Raw genomic sequence first — 21,707 nt, 5'->3', positions numbered from 1 at the left:
ATATGGTATAAGAAAGTGGTCCAGCTTTATCCTTCTCCATGTAGCTGCCACGTTTTCCCAACACCATTTATTGAAGAGACTGTCTTTTCCCCATTGTATATTCTTATCTCCTTTGTTGAAGATTAGTTGGCCATATAATCATGGGTTTATTTCTGTGGTCTCCTGGTTTATTTCTGTTCCATTGATCTGTATGTCTGTTTTTGTGCTGGTACCATACTGTCTGATTATTATATGTGTCTTTAAGTCTGAGATTGTGCTACCTCCTTCTTCTTTCTCAAGACTGCTTTGGCTATTGGGGTCTTTTGTTGTTCCATACAAATGTTAGTATTATTTGTTGTAGTTCTGTGAAGAATGCTATTGGTATTTTGATAGGGATGGCATCGAATCTATAGATTGCTTTGTGATGGCATTGTGTAATGTTGATCTTCAGTTGAGAGATAGGTTAGATTCTTTTGGTTTCAGGTAACACACAGAAACTTGAGCCAACCTAAACATAAAAGCTGCCTTTCAAATTTTTTTTAAAAGTTTAAATCCAAGTTAGTTAACATATAATGTAATAATGATTTCAGGAATAGAATTTAGTGATTCAACATTTATATATAACACCCAGTGCTCATCACAAGTGTCCTCCTTAGTGCCCATCACCCATATAGCCCCTCCCCTACCCAACACCCCTCCAGCAATCCTCAGTTTGTTCTCTGTACTCAAGAGTCTTTTATGGTTTGTCTCCTCTCTTTTTTTATCTTATTTTTGCTTCCCTTCCCCTATGTTTATCTCTTTTGTTTCTTAAATTCCACATATAAGTGAAATCATATGATATTTGTCTTTCTCTGACTTCGCTGCATAATATACACGCTAGTTCCATCCATGTTGTTGCAAATGTCAAGATGATATTCTTTTTTGATTGCCCAGTAATATTCCATATAAAAGTGACTTTTAATCAGACTTCAGGGACATTTCTTGGCTCCTGAAGGCAGACACACAAGCATGTCTAAGAAACAGTAGCTAGAAAGCCATCAGGAACCCATGATGTCCTCTCTAGCCCTCATTTTTGTTTTCCTCTTTGCAGACTGGCTTACTCTCTATCATGTGGCTTAGAGTCTATTCCACTCTCTCAGGGTAGGGAATCCAGTTGGCCCAGCTTCAGGTCAGGGCCCTAACCAGGTCCATTTAAACATTGGGGTCAGGGTTATGCAGAATAAAACATGCCTGGGGATCCTTCCAAAGAAAAGCAGGGTGGCTTGTGATCTGCTTATATACCCCAAAGATGGTCACTGTTATACCCCCAATCCATCTTCTACCCTCAGTGAGTACTTTCGATACCATTTTATGACTTGTGGCTCTCAACAGTACTTTGAGCATATTCTGAATTTTTTTTTCCCCAATCTGCAGCTGTATTCTTCAGCACTTGTGGAATGTGAAGATCATGATCCAAGTAATGATGACAGAAGTTTTGATGTGGAGTCGGTAAAGAAAGAAATCCATAGAGGAAGGAGGTTGGTAAGTACAAATGACTTTATTACTCAGACAAAACGAACAGATATTAAAGGGGATGTTTCCAAAAGAAAGTCTACTTGATTGGTAAACCAGGGATAGAGACACATCTTGTAGAGCTGAAAGATGTAGGGTCTTTAGAGTGGGAGAGAGCCAAAGCATAAGAGACTCTTAAAAACTGAGAACAAACTGAGGGTTGATGGGGGTGGGAGGGAGGGGAGGGTGGGTGATGGGTATTGAAGAGGGCATCTTTGGGATGAGCACTGGGTGTTGTATGGAAACCAATTTGACAATAAATTTCATATATTAAAAAAAAAGATGTAGGGTCTGTATTAGAAACTTAGATTTTACTGAACATTTAATATTTTAAAATAAACTACAACATGCTTCATCAGCAAAGTATATAGGAGTTAGAATGCTTTGGGCTGTAAGTAGAAGGAACCCAACTGAAACTGGCTTTAAAAAAAGGATGCTTATTTTCTCACTTAGCCAGAGGGAATGCTGGCTTCAAAGTTGGTTTATTTAGTGGCTTAATGGTGTCGTCAAGACCCCATCATCCTTTCTGTCATCCTGTCCACATCAGTTGGTCCTCTTGTGGTCATAGGGTAGGCCATAGGCAACAACCGAAGGGTCAGGCTTTCTTGTTCCCATCTGGTGAAAGAAAAAGTTCATCCCCAAGTATGGAGTAAAACCCTTCTGAAAATTTAATTAAGCCACACCCATCCTCCTGCACCAGTTGCTGGAGGTGACCATAACTAGGATCTATCCCCTTGGATCTGAGGTCAGCTCCCCCTGGGAAGGTAGAGTGAGGAGTAGTTACCCTCCCGGTTCTGTTACAGCAGACTTCCTCTATGGAAAGCCCTTCATGGCTTAGCAAGCAGTACAGCAGGTGTGAGCACCTAATGCCCACCACTACAGTAAGGTTTGTGATCTGGAACAAACATTTATGTAGTCCTTGCAAGGCTGACACATATATGAAGGCAGTTTCTGCACAGCCTGATGTGCTTTGAGAAGGATCAGCACAGGTCACTCAAGCAAGCAAGAACCTTAGCACAGGTGAGCACCAGGAAGCCTTCCTAGCTGGGGAGGAGTGAGGGTAAGGAAGATGGGGAAGGAGGATGGCATGTTTATAAAACTATAAGTACATGACTGTGTGTGGCATCCTCTCTCCTGACTTTATGGGATTCTGTAAGATACACCAGAATGCAGGAAACCATCCCTTGTCGTAGATAATGAGTCGACCCTGGCTTCTCACTTTGACAACTAAAGCTGCAGTAAACATCTTTGTACACATATCCTGTGTACTTGTTTGAGCGTTGCTGTAGAGCACATTCCTAGAAGTGAAATGGCTGAGTCAAAGAGAATTCTCTCTGATAATCTTGAAACGTGCTAACAAACCGTCCCCCAGAAAGGCTGTACCATTTTATGCTTCTGTGGATGAAACAGCACTTTTCCCAGCCCTTGACAAAATGAGCATCACGAATCTGCTTAATTTTTGCACCTGACAGGAAGTGGTACCTTGCGTTTCCCCTCACTGGTGAGGTTGAACTTTAGTTCTCCTCAGGCACCTCCCACCCGCCCCACCCCCACCCAGCCCCAGCAGTTCTTCCCAGTCCCACAGTCCAGCACTGCTAGCACTCTCCTGCGAACACTCTGGACTCCCTCTCCTCACCCCCCCTCACACACCATTTCCTTACCCACCATCAAAACCCCCACCCCTGGTGAAATGCATCTGTCTGTTGTCTGCTTGTGCTGAAGAGACTGGCACTTGAGCACTTGAACAACCGGACAAAAACCCACAAATGTGTTGACTGATCTTAGATTCACGGCCACAAATCTCAAAAGGAATCTCAGCACTTCACCCTCCACCCTCTACATTTATTGTTTCATTTCCTCTCTTTTTAGAACCTCTCCCCACCCCAACTGCCCATCCCAAAGTTGACGACTATACCTCATTTTTCTTTTTGATAGACCTTTTTGCTTTTAGAGCAGTTTTAGGTTCACAGAACACTTGAGGGAAAAGTACAAAGACTTCCCATAAACCTCCCACTGCTACACACACACACACACACACACAGCCTCCTTTTTATCAACATCCCAAAGTGGTGCATTGTTACAACCGATGAACCTACATTAGCACATCATCAAAACACCCAAAGTCCATAGTTTACATTAGAGTTCATCTTGGTGGTGTACATATTTTTGTCTGATTTTTACCTAGCAATGGAAGCCATTAGCTAGGAACTCCTGTCCAAACCACTGCCCATCCACCTCTGTCCCCAGACTCTGGGACCTCCCTCTTGTCAAAGCCAACTCTCCACTTAGACTTTGGAGTCATCACCTGCCCCTCCGTAAGGACTAGCTCTTGCATTTCCCTTTACCCCATTCACATCAGTATCCCGGCTTGTACTAGCTTATTTCCTTCAGCATATGTATGTCTGATCAACTGATCATGTCATCTTAAACCCTCCTTTGTACACAAAAAAATCTGGCCAATTACAGTGTCACTTTTCTGTCCTTAGCTGACCTTTGAGCAGTATTCATTACACAGTTGACCATGCCCCTGCACCTTGAAGCCCTTTCTTCCTTTGACTTCCTGCACATGCTGTGCTGCTACTTCTCTTACCTTTCTGGCTGCTGCTGCCCAGGCACCATGGCTGTTTTGCCCTCTCTGCTCAACCTCTAAAGTGTGCAGTCCCCGAGGGTTTCCCGGGCTCCTTCCTCCATCTGAACGTCTTTCCTGTGTGACCTCCTCCAGTCCCCATGGCTTCAGAACCGTACTTATGCCAGGGCCTCTGTGCCTCTAGCCCTGACCACCAACCTGACATACCTATGTGAATATTTAATAGCATCTCATATTAAACCGGCCAAAGGACACAATTCCAGCCCCTCCAAACATACACACACTGCATCCACACCCTTTGGGTCCTCACCTCAGTGAACAGCCCACCATTCATCCATCATCATCTTCTCATCAACCTCCCAGCCCAGTGTGGAGCCCGTCAGTGCCACCCGCAGACCCTGCATCCTCCCCTTCTTTCTGTCACTAACCTACCACAGTGAAGTCCCAGATCTCCCTAAACATCACTGATGCTTTTTCTGCACTGTCTCCTGTGCATCCCTGCCCCAGCCCATCCTCCACACAAGCCACAACAGTGTCTTTAAAATACTGATCACTTCATGTTCCCATTGCATGAAGACAAAACCCTAACTCCTTACTCTGGTTTGCATCCCATACATGACCCAACCCCTTGCTCAGCCCTTGGATCTTTGACTCTCAAATCTCTGCTCCAGCAACATTAGCCCATCCCTGTTGTCCTTCTGGTGAGCTTGCCAGTGGGTGGGAAGCACATTCTTGCACCAGAACATAAGGCCTTCTCCCTACAATAGCCTTCTCCTTGCTTTTTTGCCTGCTAGGACCTCTTACTATTATTCAAATCTGAACTTCTATATCACCTCCTCAGAGAGGCCTTTGCTGACCTCCAACCTGAATTAGGGACCCAGCAACTGTGTCGCTTCACCTTATTTTAATTTATACAAAGCATGTGTCACTGTTTTTAGGTTTGCTTTATGTGATCATGGTCTCTCTCCACTAGAATGTTAACTTTACAAGGGTAGATATCTTATCCACTACTGTTTCCCTCTACCTTAGAACAGTGCTGGCCACGTCCCATTTACTCAGCAGTCGTTATGTGAATGAAATTTTATTAACCATTTGTATTTCTTCTGTGATTTGCCCATTCCCATTTTTCTGTGGGTTTATCAGAGTCTTAGCCCTTTTTTAAAAATGTTTATTTTTGAGTGAGAGACAGTGCAAATGTGGGACATGCAGAGAGAGAGGGAGTCCAAGGATCTGAAGCCCACTCCGTGCTGACAGCAGACAGACCGAGGTGGGGCTCAAACCCATCAACCATGAGATCATGATCTGAGCTGAAGTCAGACGCGTAACCACCTAAGCCATCCAGGTGCCCCCAGAGTCTCAACTCTTTATCAAATAAGCAGCAAAACATTTTTTTCTTTTTTTTATTGGTATAGTTGACATACAATATTGGTTTTAGGTATAGAACATAGTGATTTGACATTTATATACATTATGAAATGATCATAAGAAGCCTAATTACCATTGATCACCATATTCTAGTATTATTGACTATATTCTCTATGTTCTACATTATATCCCCTGATTTTTTTTAATAACTGGAAGTTTGTACCTCTTAATCTCCTTCACCTATTCACCCACCAGTTTTTTCTTTGTATTTATGAGTCTGTTTCTGTTTTCATACATTTTCTTTCATTTTTTTTCTAATGGTAGCTGTCACCATCCAAATAGAAGTTTAAATTTTTTATGTAGTCTGATCTGTCAGTCTTTTTCTCTGTAGCTTCTGAGTTTCCTTCCTTGCTGAGCCTTCTTGACCTTAATACCATACATTTTTTATTAATTTAAAAATTTTTTCTTATAGTTAGAGCCTTAATCCATGTGTAATTTATTTGGTAATATATTGTGAGGTAAGGACGTAACTTTGTTTTTTTTCTACATATAATGCCAGATAGCCCTCCAAATTAAATGATCATCCTTTTGTGCTCTGATTTGGAATCCCACCTTTAGCATAATCTAACTTCTTACCCATATTTGAATTTTGTTCGTATGGTTGCTTGTGCTGACTTTGGGATGTGTGAGCTATCTCCTGTTTTGCAAGGTGGTTTCATTGTGCTTCCCTTTCATTCAGAACAGAGTGTGATAAGCTTTGGGCATGCCTTGGACTCCCCTAAACCAGTTAGACTTCCTTGGCCACAGACTGTCCTCCTAGCCATCTCTGCATCACCTTCATATATAAAATTCAAGATCAGTTGGCTAATATATAAAAGCAAGAGATCAAATAAATTGAACTTAGAAAAAAATTTACCACTCAGGGCTTTGTTTTGTTTTTTAATTTAAAATTTTCGGCCCTACTACATAGACTCCAGAGATGTTTCACTTACTTTATGTCACATTGTCCTCAGTAGAAACTCTGTAAGACAGTGTTATGCCCAGGGAAGGACCTGGGTCTAAGAGAGGGGAGACCGGTGGCTTACACAGTCCTTGGGGGCACTGCCAGGAGCCACCGTCGTCATAGGCCCCAGTGTCCTTAACAGGACCCCTTGCCCAGAACAGGACAAATTTCTTTTTAGAAATCTCTAAGTCCTTGGGGGCACCTGGGTGGCTCAGTCAGTTAAGCATTCGACTCTTGATTTCAGGTCAGGTCATTATCTCACAGTTCATGAATTGGAGCCACGCATCAGGCTCTATACTGGTAGAGCCTACATGGGATTCTGTGTCTCCCCTCTTGCTGCCCCTCCCCCGCTCACTCTGTCTCTCCAAAATAAATGAGTAAACTTAAAAAAAATTTTTTTTTGGTGGGGGGGGGGGAAATAAAAAGGGTTTTCTGCTTTTAGTCAAATTATTACAGGCCAGTACAAACCAAACACTTTACCTAGCAGAGGTTTTGCTGAAATTTCAAAATGAGCAGCCAGCTGTAAATACCTAACATTTGTGGATGAGGACATTAGGGCTGCTGACTTTAAGAATAAGATTTAATGACACCTTTAACTTTAAATTTAAAAAAAGATTATGAAAAACAGGTGCTTACTCAGTAAAATCTGTTCTTTTATAGACGTGCGCATTCTGTAACAAAAGAGGAGCCACCGTGGGATGTGATATAAAAGCCTGTCTCAAGAGTTACCACTTTTTCTGTGCCAAGAATGCCCACGCAGTTCTACAAACCGATAGATCTCGAGGAATTTATAAGTATTTAATCAAACAATTTTAAAACTACATTTGGGGGGATGGAATAAGGAGTGGTTAGATTAAGACAAACAGATTTTCAAAGATAATTTCATGCAAATGGTTTCCAAGTAAGAACATGGTTTAGGGGATGCTCAGTTGGGAACCTGACTTCACGATACCTTCCCTAAATCTAATAGAAAATAAGCAGGGTCGGTTTTGATTTTATTCTTCCTACATCCTTTCCTTCCTGGTAAAAAGTGCTGGTTGCCTTAGTGGCTTGAGTGACCTAATGGGTGGCCACAGGACCAGTTGACTATTGCCCTCTTCTCCTAACAGGAGCCTTACTTGTTGGCCACAAGTCCATGGTTTATCCATCTTGTCTGCTGAATGCTTTTTTCCCACCACTCTCACTGCCATCTTACATATAAACAGCTTTTAAAAATGATAAACTATGCAGCAAATACAGTAATCAGTCATTGAGTCCTTGAAGAAATTAATTCTATTTGAATTGTCTTTGGCTGTTAAATCTTGCTTCTCTTCTTTCAGTGATTCTTTAATGGTAATTTGGACCCAGTATGGCATGTTTCAAGTCCAATAGAATTGTATTTGTTTTATCAATGAAGAAACTTGATCTTCCTTCTGATGAAAGATGGCAGTTCAGTTTTATAAGACAATTTAGTCAGATGGAATCGGTAAGCCAGTTGTTAACTGAACTGATTCAATTGATTACCCTTTTTTGGTATGTAGATGCAGTCTAAAACATGACATATAAAGTTAAGAAAATATCTAGAAGAAGTTTTGACTTTTTTTAAAGTTATGGAATGGAATAAAAAAGAAAATGATGGCTTGAAGAGCCAGACAGACACTTCTCACTTCCTTAGGGCCTGTGCATACTTTCTGATTAAATATTTTAAATTTCAGTGGAGTATATATTTTTATTCATAATATTCTGAATGAGAGCACTATGTTTTTAATATGATTTTTGTGAGCTCCTAAGTTATATTTTAAAATTGCATTTATAGGCTAGATTTTTTTCCTCTTTGGGCACATATCTCCAGTTTTATCATTTTGTATTATTTTATCTAATAATCACTTACTTTGTGCCATAAATACTTCCAAGTACTTTACAAATGCTAACTCTTTTAATCTGCCTAACAGCCCAGTGAGGTAGATATTATTACCCCAGCTTTACAGACAAAGACACTGAGTCCCTGCGAGACTTAGTAATTTGTCCAGCTCACACAGCTGATGAGTATTCGAGCTGGGCTTTAGGGCTTCATAGGGCTTGCTCCTCACCACAGTACCCTCTTAAGGCTTAGGGGCCATATATTCTAAAACAATAGGGGCAAGCCTACCATTACAAGAAATTTGTTAAAGGCGTGCCTGGGTAGCTCAGTTAAGTCTCCAACTCTTGATTTTGGCTGAGGTCATGATATCACAGTTTGTGAGATCAAGGCCCAAGTTGGGCTTGGTGCTGACAGTATGGAGCCTGCTTGGGATTCTCTCTCCTTCCCTCTGCCCCCTACTCATGCTCTCTCAAAATAAACTTAAAAAAAAAAAATTGACCATTTTAAATCTGATTTTGAGGAAGGTCCATAGGTATTTTATTGTTTGAGACTAGAAAGGAATATATAAATGTTTCTGTACCATCTTCTTTTTATATTTGATTTGTGAAACTCATGGGCTGCAATAGTTTCACTTTTTTTGTTTTTACCTTCCTAAAGAGTTCATTTAATTATGACTTCCATAATGACCTCAACCACTAAACAGACTGTTATTAGCAGACCTATAAGACTGAACAAAAAGGAGTCAAGTTCCTGCTGCATTTTTTTTTTAATGTTTATTTTTGAGAGAGAGAGAGAGAGAGAGAGAGAGATGGAGCATGAGCAAGGGAGGAGCAGAGAGAGACAAAATCTGAAGCAGGCTCCAGGCTCTGAGCTGTCAGCACAGAGCCTGACTTGGGGTTCGAACTCAGGAGCTGAGATCCTGCCCTGAGCCAAAGTCGGACGCTTAACCGACTGCACCACCCAGGCACCCCACCCTTTTTTTTATGTTTATTAATCGAGATCATGACCTCAGCCAAAATCAAGAGTCAGAGGCTCAACCAACTGAGCTACCCAGGCACCCCAAGTTCCTGCTATATCTTAAAGTTTGCAAAAATACTGATCTTGTATTAGAACCAATGAATAGAGACTTTTGTCATTATCAAGTATCAGGTGAATTTCTATGGATTTTTTAAATTGAATTTAAACATTCAGTTGTTAGAGTGCCTGTCATACATAAGACATCTTGTTAGGTGTAGTAAGACTAGGAAGAGACACAGGACATGGACTAAGCCTCAGAAAACCTATCACCTTGCTGAAGGACCGGAAAGGCCAGATTAGAAGCATGTGGCATGATGGGAGCAGGAAGGGATTCACATGACACTGGCTTGGCTTTCAGTTGATAATTGTTGAAACTAGGTGAGGGGTGGGGGCCATGACGTTCATCATCTAACACTTTTATATATGTTTGAAATTCTTAATAAAAAAAGAAATGAAAGTGCTCAGATACTGGAATTCAAAGGGTGAGGAGATTAGCTTTGCTTGGGCAAATGGTGGATTTCCAGGAAGATTGCTTGGAAGAGGTGGAAACTGGTGTAAGACGAGAAGAATTCATATGTTCCCTTAGGCAACAGGGACCCTGCCTCCTGAGGGTCAGCACAATAAGGAAAGGAAGGGAGACGTAGCTGGAGGCTAAGGAGGAAGAAAGCCTGGGGAAAAAATGGGGCCTGAGCAGCTCCTCCAAACTCCATTTCTTCATAGTGTGCTATGCTGCTTTCTTCTCTTCCAGTGCATTGATCCATTCTAGATTCGTGCAGTTCAGCCCTAAGTTCTGGGGGAGAGATCTGTTGAGTTAGAAAACTACTTTTCCCAAAATTAAAGCATGCAATTTTGTGCTTTTGTTGAAAATCAGTACTTTGTGTAGTCAGATGAAAATTTGTCTTAGACATGGGAGCTCCTGATATCTTTATACAGTAAAATCCCACTGACTACTATATATGAACTACTTATTGTTCAAAATATTTCATACACGCTCCTTCAGAGAGCGTACTCGAGAGCTGAGAACGCAAAAGACATCTGACAGAGGTGCCGTCTGCACTTGATGAGCGTAACTTACACAGGTGTGGACAGTATTTTTCTGTAACAAATATTTAGGGTAAAGTCATCATGAAAAATAGGTTAGTTCCTTTTTAAATCATAGGAAAATTGGCATATTTTAAAAGCGTAAGTAAAAATATTAACAATTCTTTGAAATTGCCTGTTTTCAGAGTGTTCTGCCAACAACATGCTGCACTGAAAGACACTCATGATGGTATGTCTCTAAAATTTAGTACTGTGTGTTTAAAGAAAGGTATACATTTAGGTAAAACATGGAAGTCTGATTTACTAGCCTCACTGAATTAAATAAGTTTTTGAGTTAAATTTTTACCTATTTATAAAATTGCCAGTCTCTTTGTGCAGTGTGCAATGTTAATGGACTAACTTTTCTTCTGTGTACCTACTTTCAGGAAAGTCTCTGTCTGGTATCTCCCCTACTCACTACAAGCAGAAGACCAACCGAGGATATGGTAAAAAGCTTTGACTTTTGTGACTGCTTCTCTTCTAAACGAGTATCAGAATTTTCAGTAGATAACATTGATAAATTGCTGCATGCTCCCTGAATTTTTCTCAAGATTCGTGGTTAGCATTTCAGTTCTAATTAAGGAAAAGTGGGCCCTGGCTAACTGAAGTAATGGGATGTACATTCATTCATGAATAGCCTCTGTGTACTTCTGACCAGCAATGTCTTATCAGCACTAAATCTGGAATGCTCACTGTGGACCAGAGTCAGGACCTCTTTGGAAAGGCTTAGTTCCATGTTATAGCAACTGCATTTTTTTGGTAGTAAACAACACTCTAAACAATGTTCATTTTTCAGTCATTACCCTTTTATCAGAAAGTACTATCAGGGGCGCCTGGGTGGCTCAGTTGGTTAAGTGACTCAGTGATTTTGGCTGAGGTCATGATTTTACAGTTAGTGAGACTGAGCCCCACGTTGGGCTCTGTACTGACAGCAAGGAACCTGCTTGGGATTCTCTCTCTCCCTCCTTTTCTGTCCCTTCCCTGTTCACACAGGTGTGCTTGTTCTCTCTCAAAATAATTATTTAAAAAAAAAAATTACAGGTACTTGGGTGGCTCAGTTGGTTAAGCGTCCAACTTTGGCTCACGTCATGATCTCGCAGTTAGTGAGTTCGAGCCCTGCGTCAGGCTCTGTGCTGACAGCTCAGAGCCTGGAGCCTGCTTCAGATTCTGTGTCTGCCTCTCTCTCCTCCCTTGTTCATGCTCTGTCTCTGTCTCAAAAATAAAACATTAAAAAAATTTTTTTAAAAGACATTACTATTAAAATGTAGCTGTTGACCAATGTTTATTTTTAAAAAAACATTTAAAGTTTATTTTGATAGAGAGTACAAGTGGGGGAGGGGCAGAGAGAATCCCAAGCAGGCTCCATACCGGTGTGAGGCTCAAACCCCCAAATCGTGAGATCATGTCCTGAGATGAAGTGGGAGGCTAACCAACTGAGCCACCCAGGTGCCCCAATCAGTGTTTATTGATAGGGAAAGGTAACAATGTATTAGTTTTATTTTTAAAGAAATTTAAGGGGCGCCTGGGTGGCGCAGTCGGTTAAGCGTCCGACTTCAGCCAGGTCACGATCTCGCAGTCCGTGAGTTCGAGCCCCGCGTCAGGTTCTGGGCTGATGGCTCAGAGCCTGGAGCCTGTTTCCAATTCTGTGTCTCCCTCTCTCTGCCCCTCCCCCCTTCATGCGCTCTCTCTGTCCCAAAAATAAATAAACGTTGAAAAAAAAATTAAAAAAAAAAAAAATTTAAAAAATCAATAGTTTTGAAAAGCAGATGAGAACACTGTTATGAATCCTCTCCCCAGAGGAAACTATCAGTTTCATTTGTATTCCTCTAAAAATTTCATGTATATACAAAATATAGTAGTAACTATATTTTCTTTTCACCCACTGTATTTTAGAGATCCTTCCATGTCCATACAAATACACATACCTTGGTTTTAAAAGGTAGCATGTTATTCCAGTGTATCAGTTGCATAGCTGAATTACAACTGAACTAGTTTCTGCATAATAGACACTTAGGTTATTTCCATTTTCTTTTTATTTTGAGAGTGAGCTAGAGCACACATGCGGGCAGGGGAGAGGCAGAGAGAGAGAATCTTAAGCAGGCTCCATGCTCAGTGCCGAGCCTGATGCCAGGCTCAGTCCCACAACGCTGGTATCATGGCCTGAGCCAAAATCAAGAGTTGGACGCTCAACCGACTGGGTCATCCAAGCGCCCTTTTTTCCATAATTTTCTATCACATTAAATAATGTAGTTAACATTTTTTCCCATTCATCGTTGTGCCTTTATGAACCGTACCATTTTGAAAACTTCATGTAGATTGCTGGGTCCAAGAGTATAAACAATGAAGAGGGGCGCCTGGGTGGCGCAGTCGGTTGAGCGTCCGACTTCAGCTCAGGTCACGATCTCGTGGTCCGTGAGTTCGAGCCCCGTGTCGGGCTCTGGGCTGATGGCTCAGAGCCTGGAGCCTGCTTCCGATTCTGTGTCTCCCTCTCTCTCTGCCCCTCCCCCGTTCATGCTCTCTCTGTCCCAAAAATAAATAAACGTTGAAAAAAAAAAAAAAAATGAAGCTGTGGTAACAATGGGCTAATTACCTTCCAAAGAGGCTGTAATACCAGCAGTACACAATTATCCCAATCCCTCCTAACATTATATATTAAACACCTTCATCTTTGTCAGTCTGGTAGGAGAAATATTTTGCATGTCTTCACTTAGGAGTAAAGGTGAATGTATCCCCCTATCTTTTCATCAATTATATTTGTTTTCCTGTGATCCAGTCTTTCTCTTTAATGAACTCTTCCTAGAGGGTCCCCCCCTTTGCCCATTTTTCTTTTTTATATTGATTTATATTTAGATTTTAAAAATTGGTACTTTATCATGTGTTGCAAACATTTAGTCTAAGTCCACCATATCTTTCGACTTTGTAGTAACTTTTAGCATACAGTTTTATATTTTATGTAGTCAAGCATCTATCTTTTCCTTTATGGATTCTGGTTTCTACATGATTCATATTTTCAACTGATTTTTCAGGACTGAAAAGAAAAAGAGGAAGAAAGAAACGCCTCTCAACAGGCGTTCCTGTACAGGTAATTTGACATCATTTTATTATAGCTTTCAGTTTCTTTACACAAAGTCCTTATTTTAACAGTTCTAAACAGAAGTTCTACATATCAGGTGATATGGTACTAGAAACATAAGGTGAATGTAAAAGAAAAGTTGGCTGTGTCTTGGGTATCCTAGCACATGACCTGCAGGAGGTGACAGGTCCCATGGCTCCTGTAACACATGCCCTGGGACCACATCAGTGAGAGCGTCTAAGTGCACTGTGCACTTATGGTCTTAATGTGGGCAAGGTGCAGCAAAGCATCCTTACCTAGCCAAGTATTTCTCAGTTGCATGATCCACACTTGACCTAACTTATAACTCATAATTTTCTGCATTACTATTATGTGTAAAGTGTATGAAGTATTTTGGGAACTTGAAAGTTTTTTATGTATCAGCTCATATGAGTTAGCAACCTTTCACCTCTTGCTGTTTATACAACAGGAGCTAGTCACAACTCTTGATGTTTTGTTATACAAAAATACATTTGATGTTTACATGTAAACTATCAATGAATATGGGGCATGATTTTCACCATGGGCATATTGATGAATTACATGCAACAAAACATTGGTTTTCATTTTATGCAACATTAAATGCCAACAGTAAGTGTAATCTTGATTCTTCTCTCCCTCTAGCCATCTGAAACAATGACACTCAATAGATTCATACAAGAAATGAAGGGAGAGGAGAGCAGACACACAGGTTTGCTATAAATTTTGTAACAAATATGACTTACAATAACAATGAAGACTCATTTATTTCAAAATTGGTATCCCACTTTATTCTTCTGGACTTGTGGTAATTGTTAGAATAGGAACCTTTTATCGTAGCCGTCCACTCTATCATAAGGCCAGCAGATCAAAGTAATTTTAGGTAGGGATGGTCCATTGTTCTTTGTACTAAGAAAGGATATACTTCCCGATCTAGAAGCCAGGGTTACCTGAGCTCAGAATCCAGTGACATGCTGCCCCTTGCACTGTACCCTCCACTCCCCCCAGGAAGCTGAAGCCAGTAATTACAGGTTTCTGTCAAGGAAACATAGACATTCTATCATGACACACAATAATTGTGACAGAAAAAAAAAAAATGACAGGAGGCTATCAAAGATTTGAAACTAAATTTTAGAAAATCCTCTTGATTCATAGAATTAGTTGTAACATTCATTGTTTCAGCTAGGGAAAAAAATGAGGCATGGTGAAAATTACAATTAAAAGACAAAGGTGCTGTATTTATTATCTTACTAATTGTGCTCCTCCATCACTAGGCAAGGTCTGCAGAAGTGACCACATAGGGATTGATGATAGCAGCCCTGGGACCATTTCCTTCTAAAATGTGTTTCTTATTTTTAGATGCAATTGGATCAAGTGTGAAAATTGATTTCCTTAAGAAATGTAAGAGAGTGGGGCTTCTTGATGATTTATTTGAAGAAATATTAGACAAACTTCATTTGATTCAAGAAAGACTCATGGATGAGACTGCTTCCGAATCAGGTATTGAAATAGCAACATTTCTACATGTAGAGGCTTCTCACAAACCTACTTGTAAAACAAAACAAAAAGTGCACCTTTTCTTTCTGTGTGGTTTCTTTTTCTTTGCCTTATCTCATTCTTTGATACAATTCAATGCTTGAGATCTCTAGAGATCCTGTTTATAATAAATCAGTAGGATGTGGGTAATTCAGAAACTTAATGCAGTCAAAAGAACCCTAATGCCCTGAAAGTTTCGATGTACTTTCCAGAAGTGCGTAGCTGAGAGTGACCCCCAATGGGATAGGTATGTTCAGAACCACACGCAGTCATACAGCCAACAACTTGTTGCCAACATCTGAAAATGGCATTTAGTTTTGATTTGACTCAAATTCTATTCCTTACATCTCTGTTTATAATGTTAAAATTCACTGAAGGAAAAGTAAGGCTTTGATGTTTCATTTAGTTAAATGTGACCTTTTGTAAAAAAGCTGTCTGGGAAGCCAAAGTTCCATTTGTATATGCAGTGTATAGCCACTTTGCCTTCTTAGAACCTACACCGTGAGCTTCTAAACTTCATGATAAATGGAGTTATCTTACAAGGAAAAGCTCAACAAGTCTAGACTCTAGGCAACAATGTAAAGTATATGATTATCTGAGAGGGATTATTTTCAACACGACAAAATCAAAAAGTGAAATTATGAAGACATTTCCAAAAGCTCACTCATGACATTCTTTCATTCATTTCTTTACTTTAGACCAAGCACTTCTCAAACTTGAACTTGCCTCTCAGAATCCCTGCAGGGCTTGTTAAAACACGTACCTGGGCCTCACCCAGCCACGAATTTGCATTTCTAACACGTCCCCAGGGGATACTGCTGCTTCAGCTGTCTGATTCTGACAGATACCACAGTTCCCCGTGCTTGGCTGCTCTGGTTACTTTTCCTTATTTGGGGTTACTTTGTAAGGTGTTTCTGCCTACATAAATTATTTAAATTAAAACTGAAAATGTTTTTCTCCCTACAGACTATGAAGAAATTGGGACTTCACTTTTTGACAGTAGATTGTTTGAAGACACATTTGTAAATTTTCAAACAGGTACGTGAGTTATAACTGAGCAGCACAGTTTATAAATATATATATTAAAGTAATATACTACTATGCAGCAGATAAAAATCCTATTTCAGAAGAATTTTGTCTTATTAAATGAAAAAGTCCATTGCAAAGCATTATGACCCCTCACTCACACACACAACAGAAAAAGTGCACCCCAATGGAAACCGTCGTTCTCTGTAAGTGGCTGGACAGTGCCACATTACATTTTCCACATATACACAGTATCTTAGTAATCAGTAAAAACTCCATTTTTTGTTTCTACTTTTTTAAATGATTGCAAAATGGGAGGTATTCGGTCCCCTTATTCAGGACTCAGCAGGAACTGGTGAGGCAGCAAGGCTGTGATAAACTCCATGGTTGCTTGACTCCCTCCCTGGACTTAATGTGTACAAATTTTAATTCTCTCGGTATTAGGGAAGGAGGGTTGTGATTCATTTATTCTCAAGTTTTAAAAAAGATGAGCAAGAAAAAAATCAAGAAACTTTTGAAAAAGAAGAAAGCCTGGAGGGGGCAGAGACTTAAATGGTTGCTATTTTACAGAAAGGTTTTATTGAATCATTATATTGTATACCTGAAACTGATACGACATTGTATGTTAATAATACATCAACCATTTACTGAGTAGGTCCTTGTACCATTAACATGCTTTCAAAACTGACTAAATTTCCACTTACTGATGAGTCTGATCAACCTCTCTCTCAAGCTGCCCCACACAGCTGGACAGGCTGGGCACTGCACATCCTGGCCAGAGTGGGAGACACACAGAATTTGGTGTAAATAGCTCCCCCTAAAGTTGTACACTGTGCCCTACACTCCATTCAAATTCTGTATTACATTTTTAATCAGAAAAACCAGCATATCCTTTAATAGTCTCTTGAGAATGCATACTGCTAATGTGAGTATCCATATATTTTTTAAAGCAGCCTTTAAAAAAATTTTTTAAGCCTAATTTTGTAGGAGACTTTCATATAAAAGTTACATTTCTAGCACCTGTCACTACTTGCATAGGTTGAGAGTATACACATTACAGTGTAGTATTTGGGAGGTGTGGGTCACCAAGAGGAGGCATTATTTGGAATTGCATTAGAACTTAAAAGGCCTAACTTTTGACATCTCATCTTGCTTAATTTAGCCTTTCTAATGTTCACAAAAGTTAACTACAGGTATTCTAGAGAAAGATTATGTATGTGTGCGTTTTAATATGCTTCAACTTATAAGTTTTCAAAAAATGACACTGTCCCTGAGTAATATTGTTATTTACAGAGCCTGTTTCCACAAAAGCCTTCCTATTCCTAAATAAAATCAAAAGCTTTTACATAACATTAAAAATTGGATGCAATTTTATAAATGATTTGCCCTTAACCTTGCTATTCTACACACATGCTCTCTCCACTTAACAGATAGAGTGTAGCATGAAGATAATACAGTCTCTGCTTTTTTTTTTTTTTTTTTTTAATTTTTTTTCAACGTTTATTTATTTTGGGGACAGAGAGAGACAGAGCATGAACGGGGGAGGGGCAGAGAGAGAGGGAGACACAGAATCGGAAACAGGCTCCAGGCTCTGAGCCATCAGCCCAGAGCCTGACGTGGGGCTCGAACTCACGGACCGCGAGTTCATGACCTGGCTGAAGTCGGACGCTTAACCGACTGCGCCACCCAGGCGCCCCTACAGTCTCTGCTTTTGAGTTCTCAAAGATATACAATAGGGAGTCAAGCTCTAAAGATGTACTGACCAGCTGTATGTGATAAATACTAGAATTCTATCCTGAATTAGAAGAGGAAGAAAAGGCATATAAGAACCAGGCCCTCTGCACAGCACTGTGTACTACTGTGCACTTGCATGTAAAAGGGGCTAGAAATAGTCCATTATTTATAAAACTACCAACCTGAAATCATTTCATTTCTTATCACAGCAATAGAGAATAAAATTGATCAATGTGAAGAAAGGCAGAAGCAACTGAAGGAAGAGATTGAAGGACTTCAGGACTTAAAAAAAACCTTGCGGTCTCTTCAAGAAGATAGAGAACTTAGGTCAAGTTCTACTTCAGTATCTTCCGGGTCTTCTAAGGATTACTATTTCCTGGGCCAGGAATGAGGCTCAGCCGCAAGCAGGCTGCGAACAGAAGATCTAACCTGTGGAAGCCACACATCTTTAGACCTACGCCTCTCAGGTCTCTCTGGTCCTCAAACTTCAATCCTCATCAACTCTTACCTGTTCCTACATTTCATGCCTGACTGGGTATTTACTGCCTCCCTCTTACCATCTCACTTCTGTTCTCCAACAAAATGTTTCTCAGATTCTACTTGAGTAAATTAGATTATACCTCCCATCTCTCCCACCCTCTGCCCTGAAAGTCCGATGGTGGCTTCATGCTGGTGCATTGCCTCCCGTGCTTCCCCCACTCCAGTGATCTAAGTTGACTTCAATAACATACAAGATGCTCCTGGAAGTAAAGGCTCCCCCCAGGGCCTTTGCTTGTCCTGCTGTGAAGCCTTAACTACTCTGTTTCCTTTCTCTGCCTGTTCTGCCTGCAGATCTCATTACACCAGTTCTACCCCTTCTTCCCTCTGAGATCACTTCCCAAGGTAACCCATTGTATCTCACATCCCACCATGAGGGTATAAATTCTGAGGGCAAAATCTCACTATTCCTGTGATTTGCTCTCGACACATTCCCAGCACCTATGACGCTCAATAAATGCATAAACTGTTATTATCCTTTGAGACCAGTTCCAGCTCATAACGACTCAGATAAAGTAAATTTGAATATTTTACTCCACTTGTCCCAAATTTACCTGTCATCACAAAGTCTGCTTTTTATTTTTGGGTTTTTAAAGTTTGTTTATTTGAGAGAGTGCGCGTGCAAGGGAGGGGCAGAGAAAGAATGAGACAGAATCTCTAGCAAGCTCCACGCTGTCAGCACAGAGCCAGAAGTGGAGCTCACACTCACGAACCGTGAGATCATGACCTGAGCCAAAATCAAGAATCAGACGCTTCACTGACAATCACACAGGTGACCCGACAAAGCCTGCTTTTTAAATTTCTTTTTGGCTGCAGTCACTACATGGGCGTATATCATCTTTAAAATAAGTATTTCAATTTAAAATGACTACAAAAGAACATCAGTGGGAATACACAAGAATGAAAAACAATCACTAAGACTTTTCTCTGACAATACAATTTGGATTTTTATGCACCAAATCTGATCCCTGAAAACCTGACATTCATATTTCTTTTTACCACACTACTCTGATACACAATGCCACATTGCAAAATGAGTTTGATCCAAGTCCCCAGCATGGTGTTTCACACGTTTTAAGTACTCAAAAAATATCCACTGAATGAAGAATAGGATATAGGTGAAAAGTACATGTCCATTCCTGTTTTAAGGGCAACCCTAGCTGAATTCATAATTACCTGAGTGACAAAAATCTAAATCTAGTGGCTTTTAAATTCAGCTGCACATCAGAATCACCCAAGCATTTAAGAAACTACAGGAGGGAGTCAAGGAAGATAGCAGATTAGGAAAGATCCTGAGCTCACCTCCCAGGGACACACCAAGGCAACAAGCATATGTACTACAACTCTCTGTGAAAACAACCTGAAGACTGGCAGAACAGGTCTTCCACCGACAGACCTAGAGAGGCGGCTACATCGAAAAGGGTAGGAGGAGGGGTGCTTGCCTGGCTCAGTCAGTTAAGTGACTCTTGATTTGCGCTCAGGTCAAGATCTCACAGTTCCTAAGTTCAAGCCCCGTGTCGGGCTCCACATTGACAGTATGGAGCCTGCTTGGGATTCTCGCTCTCCTCTCTCTGTCCCTCCCCTACTCGCATACACACACACACACTCTCAGAATAAATCAATAAAAATTAAAGAAAAAAGGGGAGGAGGGGCAGAGACACAATCAGTAGCCACACCCCTGGTATGACTACCCACTAAATAGTAGGGACATCTTAGGCACAAAGGAGCAGGGGTCCCAGGCCCTAAATTGGGCACCCCCCACCCTGGGGATCCACACTGTAAAGGCAGGTTCCTCTTTGAAAATCAGCAGGGCTGAATTCTGGGAGCTTTAAAAACCAACGGGGCTTAACTTGGGGAGAGCCAGAGAGCTATAGGAAATGGAGTCTCTGCCCTTAAACGGCCAGCACACTGAATGACGACCTAAGACACTGCACAGATTCAGTGGTCTGGAAAATGCCTGGGATACAGCTAATGATTTAGTGACTGACTTTAGGATATGTGCCAGAGGGGCAGGGATCTGCAGAATTCGTTTGTTCTCCAGGAACAGAAGTGTTTGCTGGTGTTTTCCTTGCATTCCCCAGCCCTAGACAGCCAGAGGCTTTCAGGAGTCAGTTCTGACACTCTCCATCTACCTTGCCATCACCATGTACCCTGCCCCTACGTTCTCCTGAGGAACCTATCCATCCAACCCATCTACCCCACACACACCTGCACTGCCACATCCAGCAGTGTGTTGTTCACTTACATAACTAGTAAAAATTGGCCAAGGGGTAACACAAAATAAAAACATGTGAAATAGGACATCATATACATAAAACATGGAAGAGGCAGTAAAAATTTAGTGCCGTTGTGTGTCTGAACTGACCATCAACTCAGTATAGACTGCTAAACACATGGGATGTTACATGAGAACCCCTGGGGTAACCACAAATCAAAAACCTATAATAAATACACAAAAAATTGGAATCACACAAGAATTCCACACAAAAGATTGGAATCCAAGCATGACACTAAAGAAAGTCATCAAACCACATGGGAAAAGAACAAGAGAAGAAGAAAGAAACAGAACTACAAAAACAACTAGAGAACAATTAACAAAATGGCAAGGAGTACATACCCATCAATAATTAAATGTAAATAGACTAAATGCTCCAATCAAAAGAGTGAATGAATGGATTAAAAAAAAAAAAAAAAAAAAAAGACCCATCTATATGCTGCCTACAAGAGACTCACTTCAGACCTAAAGACACATACAGACTGAAGGTGAAGGGATGAAAAAATATTTATCTTGCAAATGAAAGTAAAAAGGCTGGGGTAGCAATACTCATATAAGCAGGGAAGGGGCCGAGACAGAGGGAAAGAGAGAATCCCAAGCAAGCTCCACACTCAGTATGGAGCCCAGTGCGGGGATCAATCTCACAACAGTGACATCATGATGTGAGCCAAAATCAAGAGTTGGATCCTTAAGTGACAGCCACCCAAGTGCTCCACCAAGCCACCTCACATAAAATAGACTTTAAAGCAAAGACTGTAACAAGAGACAAAAAGGTCATTACATAAGGATAAAGGGATCACTCTCATAAGAGGATATAACAATTTTAAGTATTTATATACCTAACATAAAAACACCTGAATATATAAAGCAAATACTAACAGACATAAAGGAAAAAGCTGACTGCAATACAATAACTGTAGGGGACTTTAACACCCCACCTATACCAATGGATACCTTGCTCATTGAGACAGAAAATCAGTAAGGAAATAGTGGATCTGAATGATACATGAGACCAGATGGACTTAACAGACATATATATAACATTCCATTTAAAACTGCAGAATACATATTCCAGTGCACATGGAA

At 40.6% G+C, this 21,707-nt stretch overlaps 1 protein-coding gene and 1 long non-coding RNA gene across 3 annotated transcripts in view; one reads left to right on the top strand and one right to left on the bottom strand.

Annotated features, from left to right (window-relative positions):
- LOC122482025 (histone-lysine N-methyltransferase SETDB2-like) overlaps positions 1 to 18,829 on the top strand; it is a 90,115-nt gene extending 71,286 nt beyond the window's left edge. For both annotated transcript variants that reach the window (XM_043578464.1, XM_043578462.1), the window contains 9 exons: positions 1,393 to 1,500; positions 7,146 to 7,279; positions 10,569 to 10,612; positions 10,809 to 10,868; positions 13,449 to 13,504; positions 14,159 to 14,225; positions 14,873 to 15,013; positions 16,016 to 16,087; positions 18,019 to 18,829. In XM_043578464.1, coding sequence (XP_043434399.1) covers positions 1,393 to 1,500; positions 7,146 to 7,279; positions 10,569 to 10,612; positions 10,809 to 10,868; positions 13,449 to 13,504; positions 14,159 to 14,225; positions 14,873 to 15,013; positions 16,016 to 16,087; positions 18,019 to 18,200 — 864 coding nt within the window. In that variant the 3' untranslated portion in view covers positions 18,201 to 18,829. The remainder of the gene's footprint in view (positions 1 to 1,392; positions 1,501 to 7,145; positions 7,280 to 10,568; positions 10,613 to 10,808; positions 10,869 to 13,448; positions 13,505 to 14,158; positions 14,226 to 14,872; positions 15,014 to 16,015; positions 16,088 to 18,018) is intronic.
- LOC122482204 lies at positions 7,120 to 9,564 on the bottom strand. Its single transcript, XR_006297015.1, has 3 exons — positions 9,453 to 9,564; positions 8,906 to 8,908; positions 7,120 to 7,131 (listed from the first exon to the last, which is right to left on the bottom strand). It is a non-coding gene; the product is annotated as an uncharacterized LOC122482204 (long non-coding RNA).
- Positions 18,830 to 21,707: the final 2,878 nt, after the last annotated feature.

Source organism: Prionailurus bengalensis, chromosome A1, assembly GCF_016509475.1.
Source record: "Prionailurus bengalensis isolate Pbe53 chromosome A1, Fcat_Pben_1.1_paternal_pri, whole genome shotgun sequence".
Lineage (NCBI taxonomy): Eukaryota > Metazoa > Chordata > Mammalia > Carnivora > Felidae > Prionailurus > Prionailurus bengalensis.
Note: the sequence above shows the minus strand (reverse complement) of the source record. Positions and strands in the feature narration are given on the sequence as shown.